General features: G+C 43.9%; 1 protein-coding gene across 2 annotated transcripts; it reads right to left on the bottom strand.

Annotated features, from left to right (window-relative positions):
• Positions 1 to 6,612: 6,612 nt before the first annotated feature.
• LOC128750002 (pleckstrin homology domain-containing family N member 1) lies at positions 6,613 to 10,695 on the bottom strand. Of its 2 annotated transcripts, XM_053850076.1 has the most exons (11): positions 10,548 to 10,695; positions 10,162 to 10,341; positions 8,455 to 8,545; positions 8,135 to 8,281; positions 7,954 to 8,043; positions 7,515 to 7,596; positions 7,314 to 7,450; positions 7,103 to 7,249; positions 6,949 to 7,035; positions 6,809 to 6,884; positions 6,613 to 6,740 (listed from the first exon to the last, which is right to left on the bottom strand). In XM_053850076.1, exons 1-11 carry the CDS (start codon positions 10,607 to 10,609, stop codon positions 6,637 to 6,639), a joined length of 1,203 nt encoding a protein of 400 aa, XP_053706051.1. In that variant the 5' UTR covers positions 10,610 to 10,695; the 3' UTR covers positions 6,613 to 6,636. The 2 variants fall into 2 exon arrangements, with proteins under 2 accessions (XP_053706051.1, XP_053706052.1); XM_053850077.1 differs by lacking the exons at positions 10,162 to 10,341; positions 10,548 to 10,695 and adding an exon at positions 8,695 to 8,826 and having other exon boundaries at positions 7,954 to 8,067.
• Positions 10,696 to 12,640: the final 1,945 nt, after the last annotated feature.

Raw genomic sequence — 12,640 nt, 5'->3', positions numbered from 1 at the left:
AGCCTGCGCTCCCACTTAGGTCATGTTTTGTCATTTTTTAGTCGGTAAAAATGCCACGAATTGATCAAAATAATTGGAGGAAAAGTGGTGAAAATGAGCTGATTTGCAGAGAGCTGCTTCTACCCGTGGTGTCAGTGCTCAACAGCATCACCTGTGACGTAAGGGGGCGCTGGTTCCCTCTGTGGGATGGAGAAGACAAGAAGACAACTGATACCCTGAAACTTTTAAGGCTTAAAAAAACAGTCAAAACAGTCATCTGTCTGCATGTGACGGTTGCCATCCATGAGTGACTGCAGTCAGTTCTGTTGAATTGCATCACATGTCGAACATGAGACCCTAAAAACACATGACAGATGTGCACACTTGTGGACGCAGCAGGACAATAGTTTATTCCATCACAAACTAGCTGACTCATCCACCTCTAGACGTGACATCACTCCCCCCAATCGTGTACGTAGGCATTTCGCAAACTATAGACTAAGCTGTGTGCGTCTTGGGTTGAACAACCTAAAAGAAAAAAAAAAAAGAAAAAAAAATACAAAGACAATACAAGGCAAACTAGGGGGGGATGGCATCTCTACATGTCTTCAACTCAATGTTGTCCACATTGCCATCGCTGGTTTGCTATTTAAGTTCAAATCGACAGACAGGGGCCGCAGCTTGATGACCAAGTCTTCCTTCACCAGCTGCGCACAGACCCTGAAGGGAGAAAGATGACTTGGTTAGCAGATAAAACGGCCGGTGACAGCCATGTTTTACTTACAGCAGAACGTCTGCTGGTTAGAACGGTTTGTGGGGTCACAGCACCTGGCTCGTATCAGAGGTGCAGGCTGACCCTGTCAGAAGCACAGAGGAGACAATATTGAATCAAAAAACTGCTGCTCTACTCCTCACCACACCAGAAGATCACAGAAACAAAGATGAAGGTTGTAGCCTTGCATGAAAAGGTAGGGGTCTTGGTTTACACAAGTTCATACTTAGATTTAACAATGTGTTCTTTCCTCCATGTAAATATTTGAGATGCATCACTACTGACATTGTTACCAGAGAAGAACTACTGTCAACATTGAGTAGAAGTAAACTCACGATAACCTATTTGCTCTGCAGCCACTCGGGTGTCAGAATGTTCCAACAAAACTCAATATATCTGGAGGAAATCAAGGAAAATTTGGAGTGCACTTTATGATTAGGGAATTTTTTTAAGTGTTGAATTCTGAGGTGGAAGTCTGACACGTGGGCACACAGCAGTCAGAAATGTAACATCTCATGACGTGTCATTTTCTGTAAATCTATTTGTCACCAGGATAAATATATCAGCCATACTAATCTCACCGGGACAGAAACTCAACAATGAGTCAGCGCTGAGACACACCTGTCTCACAAAAAAATGAATTTTAAAAAAGGCGCAGCCCAAAGAGTTGTCGGACACCGGGCTGGACGAACATACAGTATGAAGACTCATTTTGAAATCCTCAACCAACTGTAGATAACGTTTTTTTTGTCAGATCTCCAAGGCTTTCTGTAACAGAACACTTTGGACAGATGCAGTGGAGTTAAAGGACAGGTGACTGCCAGAATACGCAGGGGGTTGATGGCTCAAAGTAGCCAAATCAGATTCTCAAAAAATTTCAGAGGGCCAGTCATTGTTCTTCTGAACACACAGCTTTCTCTCACTGCTACAGTTCTGTCACAGGACAAAAAAATAAATGGTTTTTTTTTTTAAAAAAAAAGTAAGCCAACGGTCAGAGTTTTCAGAGAACCAGAGTTTAAGTCGGGCAAGAGAGATGGTTTCTTCATGAGATCTCTACAAGTAAAAAGTCAGTTTTGAATCAAATAGTTCAACATGTTTTGTGCACTCCACTCCCAAAAGCCAGTGTTTACAGTAGAAGACAGTGCAGGTCACAGAGCAGAGACGTTAGAGTCAGTCACTGTGACGGAGCAGAATATATTGACACAGAAGCAGCAGAGCTGGTCAAGCTCGACCATGACAATGGTGTTTGCTACAGGGAGAAAGGGAGGAGCATTTACAGCAGCTACTGATCATGATCACGAGACATGGCCTCAGGAACCCAAATGAAAGCATGAGCAGTACTGAAAAGCCAGTCCTTCCGAGCTGCGACGGAAGGACACGCTTCCGCACAGCTCTCAGTACAGACACCAGTAATGTTCAGTGTAATTACTGCACTTCGGATACAACAACTGGGAACAATTTTTTTTTTTTTTTTACAAAAGTCAATCATCAAGCTGCTGGAACACCATGAAAATACAAGACCATCAGGACAGAAAGGCATTACATGTTTTAGATTCACGTTTTGCAACTCAAGAGAGACGTCGCTTGCGCTGGGTTAGTAGTGAGAAGACAGAGGCAAAGTTCAACATGAGTCAGCATTTTCACAGTGCAGATCCGCTGAGAAATGCTGGACAAACTATGATGAAAACGCTTTGAGAAACGTCTTGCGTCCAACAGAGTGTAGTTGGATGAGAGGTACAGTGAGGAACCATGACTCACAGCAGCAGAAGATCCTCTGGTGAGGACCTTCCTGCATGACTGAAAATGTTTGGAGACCCAAGAAGCAGCTCAGGGTCCAGCTTGTTAAAGACATAACCAGACCTGAGGTGCAGGAATAGTACAGGAGAAATGGCGCCATGAAAGGAGAATGAATGATGGGAATTCATGAAGAGACAAAAACTTGTGCGCAGAAAGCTTCAAACGCAATGGTTCACCTGAAGGCATCAGATGTTGAACACCAAGTCAGAGACTGATCAACTCCAGGACCACACACTATAAGGGTAATTTCTAGACCAAAATGACTCACAGAAATTCTAGTTTAAAGCACAAACAGAAGCGCAACGTGTAGAGTCATTTCGGTTTTCAACCACGGTTGCTAGTTTGTAGTCTCCAAAATTCTCCAGAGTCAAGTCAGAAAACAGTCCACCACAGACAACAGAAAAACAATTTTATTCACTCTGCAAAGAGCATCGACAGGAAGTGAGAACAAGGGACGTCACAGCACCAATACATACATGAGCAGATGTTGATTCACTGTTGAGGTTTCATGTCCTCAGATGTCAAAGCACAACGTCGTTCTGTGTCCTCTCTCTAAACAGTGGGTCACTAGTTTTTATCACAACCATGAACCAGACTCATCTGTGAATGAACTCACAAGAAGGTTTGGGTTGCACCTCCACTGAAGGGATCACTGCTCAAATCTCCATGTCACTGTTGGAGGTTGCATGTTCTGCACAGCTGATGCAAAGATTAAACAGGGGTTATTCTCATGAATGTGATCATAATTTCAGTAAATAATTCTGCAAGTCAAGTGAAATTCATGAAGTGCAAACCTGTTTCGACCCATCCTGGTCATGGCAGAAATTGAAACCTGTGAGACTGAAAGTGGAGTCACTCCTTGACACACAGCTGGAGAAAGAAAAGTCAAAGCACAACTTGCAATATTCAGATTCTTAACCCGAGAAATCACCTTGTGACTGACTGGTCTGTGGTTTACTGGTGCAGAACACCTGAACCAAACAGACAGGTTCTTCGAAAGGCACAATGAGCCCTGAACACCATCACCTGGAGCAAGGGAGCATTCAGAGAGTCAGTGTCTGGGGTCAGTTTCCTGAGAGCAAGGCAGGAACACAATTACTGTAAGGAATTTCTGTGTCCCATCGCAAGAGTTTCTTGAAGCTGTGGAGCCACAGGCTGGAACCACCACAGACCATCATGACCCTAGAAGAGGAATAATGGACAAAACCATTGCAAAAAAAAAAAAAAAAAAAAGCTGGATTTAAAGCAGCATGGTTCAAGAATATATTAAAAGAATAATTTACAAAAAACAAACAATTCTAGTAGCCACATACCCACCTGTGGAGAGAGTTTGGTGAAACATTCATTTCCCTCAACTCAAATGCACCTTCACCACTTCCTCACGACTGATGGGGAGCTCAGACTGTCCTGACAGGAAATCGCACCGTGTGGGAGGAGGAACCACCCTACAGAGAGGTTTTAGATTTGAGAGTAAAACAATGAAAATGGTTCATGACTGCTACTTCAGATGCCAGACAAGGCCCCAGATGCTGCTGCATACCTGTCTACAGCCATCAAAACTGCACCATGAACTTCCTCAGCTCAGCCAGTCGCCACATCCTGGAGCTCCACCGCCACATCTGAGAAACAACATTCATAAAATCAAAGGCAAGATCATGTTATACTCCCCACTATGAAATACTCAAAATGGCCTGACTTGGTCTGCTGCCGAGGCTGGGTCACACTGCAGCTGCAGAGGAAAAACAGAATCACGTTTCCATCTGACTGAGAAACAAGTGATAGAACACGAGTGCTGCTGAATACTGGGTCACCTGGAATAAAACATTGTGAAGTCAGGAGACGATTTTAGAGAATGACATGAGCTTTACTGAACCTAGAGATGGAGCAACTAACAAGTGTCTGTCGATGAAAGACAACTCAAACAGGCAAAACTCATTTTGCATTGCCATTTCTGAAAGAAAGACTTGAATGACTCCTCCTTTGAAGGTTGGCTTCTCCAGACAAGTTTCAACTCCCTCCAGATGTTCCATTGGAAGACTCATCCATGCTTTCTCAGACACATTTCTCCCCAGACTTCCATGATCTTTGAGAGACATTGGCTTCCTGCTCAGATTCAAAACACCCAAGTTCCACAGCAGGGACAGTGTGTTTCCAAAAGCTCCAGCTTTGGTCCATTTTATCTGAACGATATTCTCCCAAAGGCTTTATGGTTTATTAGATCCTCCTTCCATAGCGTCCGCCAACCCCCATCACTCTCTGTGGGCCATGTAGTGTTGGACACTGCACATCCATGGCATATTTACCAAGTTCAACTCTGAAACGTGCCTCGAGGAACCCACTCAAATGGTAGTGGCATAAGAAAAACCTTGTCACAGTGAGCAACCACATAACTGCAACACAAGTCCAGCATAAACACTGACAGCTCACCCGCTGGGCGATGCAAGATTCCCTTTCTTGTGAACACATACAATACACAACACATTTATTGCCACCTTTCAGGGATGACATTTAAAAAACACAACCACAAAACAATTCAGTGTTAAAGACGACATGTCACATAGACACAATGACCCAAATCAGACAGGAAACAGCACCAGGTGAGAGAAGACGGGCTGTAAAGAAGAAGAATAAAGTTGAAGTCTCCAGCACACAGTCCAACCTGAACATCAACAAGTTCCGTGTCACCAGACGTTCAGCAGATCTCAGAATAAAGAGCGCTAAAAGTTCACAAATCAGGAGTAAATGCCTTTAAAAGCAACCCTTGGTGGCCTGCTACTGTAAATATATTTTAATTTTATTTAATGAATACTTACTGACACATATATTTGGGCTGCATTACGACACTTGGCCACTGGGCGGCAGCAAATAGCCAGTAACAGACAATGAGATATGGCGAGACCTTATGCCCGGGTTGGAACCTCAGTCAAACTCAACGATGGTTCAATAAGAAATCGGCCATTTATGCCAAATATAATGGGTAACAAAGACAACAGCCATGTTGGCTGCAAGTTGTGCCGTGCTGCGGGCAAAGATCACATTAAACCTCCAGGCTCAGCACTGTTCCGGCGTGGCATTACGGCTCATGTGGAAGAAGTGGATGCCATTTGGACTTGAACTTCAACAAAAGAGTTAAAGAATATTGCACCAAAATCGCAACAAAACCGCACTACACCACCCACAGCACCTCAGTTGAACTTTTCCAACTCTTCTACAAGAAAGTCAGGTGGAATAGTTTCCTGAGAACCTCTTCAGTTAATAAAAAAAGGCATGCCATGTTTTCAACTATTGGTTTCTTCTTTTTTAGCACATGCGCGTCTATTCTTCTGAATAAAAAAACGACTCACCTGACGTCGTCTCGCACATGTCCAAGATGACACCATTTATCCAATCAGTCGACCTTTTCACCTGGCGGTTCGGAGGCGGGGACAATTTCCGTGCCATATTAGGTGTGTTGAATGACATCATTATGAATGAATCCGGTACGTCCGCTTATGAATGAATCATGTTTATACAAAAGTGAATTCCTTGAACAGATTAAGGGTTTGAAAGTGTAAGGTGTTGTGTTGCCCATTATGGAAATAAAAACTGAAGGGGAAAAACTAAAACAGAAACAGTTACTCCTGTTTGCCCCCTAAAATTTTCAATCACCATTTATTTTACTTAGTGTTTATACTTCATTTGAATTGCTTCATAAGTTCTTTGGTGTTCTAACATGCACGATCTATGCACACAACAGTCTAACAGTCTTGGTGCCACGCAACATGCCAGCTATGCCCATGGTGGGACAACATGTGGTTAATAACAATGGAAGCACTGTGGCCAGTGAATGTGACCTGGGTTTGGAAGTGTCTTTATTTTCTGATACCCCGCTGTAAGTAAACATATGTATAATATTGTTTTTTTAAACGTAAGATGTGGGGAGACAACAAGAAGGAAACCAGACATGAAAAAAGTGACCAAAGAAATTTAATTTAAAAAAAAAGATATTTGAGGAGAGCAAGAAGAGACAGCCGGGGCGGGGCGTGCAGAGCTGGCTTTTTTGGAGTGATGCCGCTGACTTCCAAACTCCTTCTCCGGACATCTCATCCCTATAGGAGGCAGCTCTTGGTCCGCACTTGTTGAAGGTGGAAGATCCAGTTCTGGTAATCCTCCATGCAGGTGCAAGACACCTGTAGCGGCTCCAGCAGCTCCCCTGCACCACAACAAATATCCTGTTGACGGCGCTCTTCCTCACAAGCACAGCCTGACCTGCGCACCCACCCATGAGCTCGAACTCGAACCGTCCAGGCACAGCTGAGCGCTCCAGGGCCTGGATGCTGGCTCGAGGAAGTCGGCCCTGTCCGGAGGCCAGCAGAGAATTTAGGCTTCAACATGAGGCAAATGATGCTTTGAGGAAATACCTCATATCTCAGGTTGAGCTGCTTGGCATCCAGCGACAGCAGCAACACATCTTCTGGGAAGAGAACCATCAAGCGTTCATGAAGTCCCTGCAAAAACACAAGAAACCAAGAAATTGGGCTAAATTTTAACATTCTGCCTTCAAAGTAACAAGACCTGTCTTTGTGAATTGATGATATGGACGACTGATAAAAATCCTGGGGGTCCCATGTGCTGGATCGGTGACCCCTCCCACTGCCAGATTGGAGCTTGCAGCAGGTACTTCTTCAGTTCTTCTCGCTTCCAGTGCTCATCACATGGCAGCTGAAGCACAGCCAGGTGTTGATACTTGTTCATTTACAAGGTGCATTCAGAGCTCAATGAGTACCAGATAGGAGAGAGCACAGTGGGACGGGCTGCTGATGTGAGTCTTGGACTTGAATCTGCGGTCCTCCAGGTGCTGCATCCATCTCTGCAGCTCGGCAGCACTGTGGCAGTTGAAGACCTTGGAGTCCATCATCGGACCTGCGCGTGAGCAGAAGCGTGGTGCAACCGCTGCCAAGTTAGTGCCAGAGAAGATGGGACTTACTGCTGATCTCCAACATATGAGGCGAGGACTCCGGATCCAGAGAGAGCGGCTGGAACGAAAGCCCGGATAAAGGAAGGATACCCTGGAATCAAAATGTCAGTGAAGTGAAAACGCCTGAAAAATACGTCGTGCTAGAGTGATGTGAGGGTTTGTAGAGTGGGAGCTGCGTTGCAGACACTAAAGTCGAAGGACATTTATGATAACGTATAGCACCCCAAGTGGTGCGCTTGAAAGGCACATATAAAATAACCGCAACTATAACCAGGAAATAACGTTTTCATTTGGGTCGAATATTATTCGCCTTTATTAAAGCCTTCATATTTCTCATCTAAATAGCAATAAGGTGAGCTGTTGTTACAATTGATAAACTTCACCGTGGAGAGCACAAGAGTTAGAATGTCAGGTGAGAGTGAACGCTTTGAATAGGTCTGGTTTTTACCTCATATACAAAGTCTTGTCTTGTTCGGTCCAGAGAGAGAAGCAGCAGATGGAACGAGAACAAGACCAAGAAATACTCGTCGGACTCCTGCTGTGACACAATGAACGACTCACACTTTGACGTTGTTTAGGGAGAAGAACACTCCTAAAAGTATCAAACTGAAATAAGGTTGTGTGTTCACTTGTGTGTAGTTGTTGAAGAGGGACACCAGAGAAGAGTGGACTATCTCTCCGTACATGTGCGCGGGGCGACCCTCCCAGTCTCTGATGGGTTGAGGCGAGTAGATCCTGTGATGGAGCTCTTCCCTGCTGCGACCCCAGAGAACCACCTGCAGGCACACAAACAGAAACACAGGTTTTCTTAGGTCAATAAGCATCATCATTTGCAGTCATATTTTGTGTATTCTAACGCAAATACACGCTTGCAGGGAAAGAAATCTACTTTACCAAACATGCAAAAGAACTGAAGAAAAGAACGGAAAAACCCAAACACATGAGTGACCTCTTGCTCCAAGGGTCGTGCGGAGGGAGGGGGCTCATCTTCTCGGCTCCTCACCGACAGTTGGAGTCGGCTCTCTCCAACGCTGAACATGCTGGACACACAACACAATTGTGTAAACACAAACGTAGTTCGGTGACATATTTTTAAATCATAGCAAGTTGGTGATATTTTAGGACGCCCCTCTGTCGGGCCCCTGCAGCCACACATAATCAGATTAAAGTTGGACCATTGACCGCCCACCTGTTGCACCTTTAACCACCGATTTGGAAGCTGAATTTAGAGAATAATTCAGAGTTTCAGCTGAGAAGCATGAACGCGTCTTCACTGTCTGTCACCAAATGGAACAAAGGATTTAAAAAAAAAAAACTTTGGCCCTGCCTTGTTTGTTTGAGACACAACACGAGTCCCAATGATTAAGCAGCCAAACATACGGCTCCTCGCTGCTGCCGCGATTATCTTTGTCTAATTCTTTGTTCTGACCAAGAGCTGGGATTTGTCCTGTCCACGCTCCAGTTATTGTCTTCGAATAATCTCCTAATCACATCAGTGCAGCATCGGCGAGCCGCCAATTCATGTCGCGTAAATACCAGACAAAGAGTGGGAGGACAGAGTCAGCATCGATACGAAGACGACAACCACTTCCTGTTTTGGGACGTAAAATGTAACCTAAAAAAAGCTTGTTGGATTCATGTGTAAGAGAAGAGGATGATTCAGGATCATCCAAACAGTCATTTCTAGTATGGAACAGAATAGCCGAGTCACGTTTGCGTGCATATTTAGAAGCAAAGATTTTAGATGTGAAAATGCAAAAATATAGACTGTTAAACTTTAATAGCGTTTAAACAATAGTGCAGCAAATCCAATTTAGACAAACTGAATTTACTCATAATAAGCTTGGAAATTACATGTACATAATGACACACGCACTACTGACACACAGATATATATATAAAAAAAAATAATAATAATAACAGAACTGCTACAAAAGAGATCATAGCATTGTTATTGTTTCGTAGCCATTAGCTGTTCAATGTATTGTGTCGGAGACATGAAAAACTATTGAGACACAAAAAGTTCTGCATAGGTTTCTACGTATATAGTAAGTTTTCCATCACAATATATAGAGATAAATTATGATATGAATGATGATAATTTGATGATGTACAAGTTGGTGTCAGATGCAACGGTGAGGCATAAACGCTGAGCTAATTGCTAAGCTAACTCAGTTTTAAGATGCATTACAGTGGATACGACTGAGGTGTTTTTGGACTAGTGAGTCAGAAATAATTTCCTTGTGTCAATAAGCCATTTATGTTGGCTGTATTACCCGGCGCTATCCCATCTCCATCTCACCCAATCCAGGCTCTTATCAGCGCCAACTTCCCAAAACTGATGGTGTCTGTAAAAGAGTTGAAACTCCTTCCTCAATTCACTTGAACCAACTGCTATATACAAACATAATGGCAATGACAAGTGTGGTACGACAAAGTGATGGAAGTAACTGTTGTGAGCAGATTGTGACAGGAGATACATCTGTTGCAGTGCATTATGGGGCGTGTAACATGAGGGCGCCATAACAAACATTAAAGCATCATGTTGTACCATAATGTTAAAACACGGACTCAGCTTTGCTTCTAACAAAATACCTTCAGATTATACAGTACTTTGTTGCACCTTTTATCATATGTACTCTTTCGTTGCTCTTACCCGAGATTGTCTCCGGAGAGTTCCAGCAGCTCAATCTCGTCCGGGCCCACCTCATCGATCCCAGTGTGCCTCTGGGTCACGCTGCAGCATCCCATGGTAGAGCCTAGTGTCCGGGTCCTCCTCTGCTCCGCACTGAGCACCATCTGCAGCCGCCGCTGCGTGCCACACCAGCCCCAGGCCCTGCAGACGGGGGGTCAGTCCAGAAGAGGATATTGAGCGTTAGAGGAGGGGGCGGAGGGGAGCGCTGGTGCTTAAGCTCCAGTTCCCCCTTTCTGTCCGCTCGATATTTCCATCCAGCCTGAGAGCCGCTGTAAAGAGGAATTGAAGGCAGACATAGTAGTAGACTTCCTTCCTGCCAGCCAGCTTCCTCACTCCCCTGCACCTACATGATGCGTCGAAACTTCTGACGTGGAGAAAGATGACTCGACCGGCCCTGGTGCGGTCGCATGGATGACAGCTGGGCTCATCTGGAGTTTGCAAATCCAGACCATGGTGTTGACAGTTCAGGTGAGAACTGAGAGGATTTCTTCACTGGCGTGTCCACGGATGACTGATGATGAAGTGCCGATGACTTAAAGAAGATGCTGAAACTAATTCAGCAAATGTAGAGTGTTTGACTGTCCTGACCTTTCACGCTGCTCCTGCTGGGCACCACAGAACCTCCAGGGAAAACCAAGCGGACGGACCCTTTCAGCTGCAAAGAAGGATCGAAACAGCAAATTGAGTAAATAACGGTTGAGCTTTGTAAATAAAGCAGCAATGAACACATCCACGTCAGTGGCGCAGAAGTAATATAAAGATATGTACACATATGAGTGTCACCGGTAGTATTTCAGTTAAAAAGTGATGATTTTAAAATCTGTATTTAAAAAAACAGGGTTTTTTCATGACAACACGACGCAGGAAAAGGCTGTTAAATCATCAAAACATCACACCTGGGGGTCACTTTGATGGTAATTGGTCCCAGAGCGCTTCATTGGAGATGGAGCTCGCGTCCCCGAGCAGAACCTGGCAACCCGACACTGGGGGCTGGTGTGGGCCTGGAGCCGCTCATTGGACCTGTAGGTATTAAAGACGCCAGGAGGGGGAGCAGTGTCTCACAGACCACACAGTCCGAGCAGCGCGATCTGATATCTACCCTTCACTCGAGATCATTTGTCCTCAAAATAATAATAATAATTATTATTGTTGTTATTATTATTATTGTTGTTATTATCATTATGCATTTTTTCAGGATTAGAAACTGAAGGACCAATTCACAAGTCATAGACGAATCTTAAATACCACTTTTCATTGTGAAATGTTTTTTTTTTTGTTGAATTAAACAATTATTGTATAATAACTGTTGTTTGCTTCTGATTGTGTTCCACATCTTGTTCTGCTTGTGTTTGTGACTGAGCTGTTGGCCCGTCTCCACGGCAACAGCATGTTCCCCGGGTGATTTTATCAGATCCTCGTAGCACCTGAGGAGCGTTATTTTCCGGCCTCTCCTCCAACAGGTTCAAGGGCTGAGCCATTCTTCAAAGCACGGCAGTCAAGATCGATCGCATTTCTCTTAATCCCAGGACCAGAAAACTAAACAAAAATCCAGTCCGACGGGTGTTTTGTTGTTGCTGGTGTATTCAAGGTTAAAGCAGGCGAGGCGTTCAGGGAGCCGCCAGCATCCTCCCGTGTCAAGAAAGGTTCCTGATTCATCACATCTCTGCAGCAGACAATGGGTGGTGTTTATCGTCTCCGTCATGTGGAGGCTCAACCTTCCCAAGTCATGTCACTGCATCCCCTCGTCCAGAAGTTGGTGCACAGTATTATTCATAATTGCATCATAATGATCAAAATGAATCATCAAAAATAGCTGTAAATTTTTCACATTTTTTACAAATATTTTTAATGGCTTCGCATGTGTATATGGTGATGGTTTTTGCCATCATGCTTATAGCCAGCGTTGCCTTCATAGATCTATAGTATGAAATAAAATTCTCAGTCTAAAACTATTTTTGTTTTGACTCATTACTTCATTTAATTTATTTAAGACAACAAAAGCTCGTTTTTTACCGACAACACGAAATGCCTACCATGCCAAGAACTGTTATATTATTATTTGAGAAAGAGAACATGCTGACAGCTGACACTCCTCGGATTATCAGTAAAATCGCAGCCGGTTGGTGCAAGAAGAAGCTCCGCGACTTCCGGGTTCACAAAGTTCTCACGACAGATAGAAGCCATCTTTGTAGTTGCCACTTTCTTAAAGAGACAGTAACCAATAGCGTGGTTCGGGTTCTTCACAAACTTGTTATCACAAATGTTGATGCTCAAGCCACTAAATATTTAAAAAAATGGATGTAAAAAAATAAACTTTTGACATGCACTGACTTATAAACCTCAGCCACCGGTTCTGAAGAGTTTGAGCATGTCATCCAAACCAAACACATTCATTGAATTTATGGTTAAATTTGCAGCAATTTCACATGATCCAGTTTGC

This window comes from Synchiropus splendidus, chromosome 18 (genome assembly GCF_027744825.2).
Source record: "Synchiropus splendidus isolate RoL2022-P1 chromosome 18, RoL_Sspl_1.0, whole genome shotgun sequence".
NCBI lineage: Eukaryota > Metazoa > Chordata > Actinopteri > Syngnathiformes > Callionymidae > Synchiropus > Synchiropus splendidus.
Note: the sequence above shows the minus strand (reverse complement) of the source record. Positions and strands in the feature narration are given on the sequence as shown.

Excerpts from the sequence above, each read along its gene's own strand:
- LOC128750002 (XM_053850076.1), bottom strand. The coding sequence starts at position 10,609 with ATGCGACCGCACCAGGGCCGGTCGAGTCATCTTTCTCCACGTCAGAAG. Across the intron at positions 7,597-7,953 it reads GACAAGACTTTGTATATGAG|GGTATCCTTCCTTTATCCGG; the intron begins GTAAAAACCAGA and ends TTTTGATTCCAG. Across the intron at positions 7,250-7,313 it reads ACTGTGCTCTCTCCTATCTG|CTGCCATGTGATGAGCACTG; the intron begins GTACTCATTGAG and ends GCTGTGCTTCAG.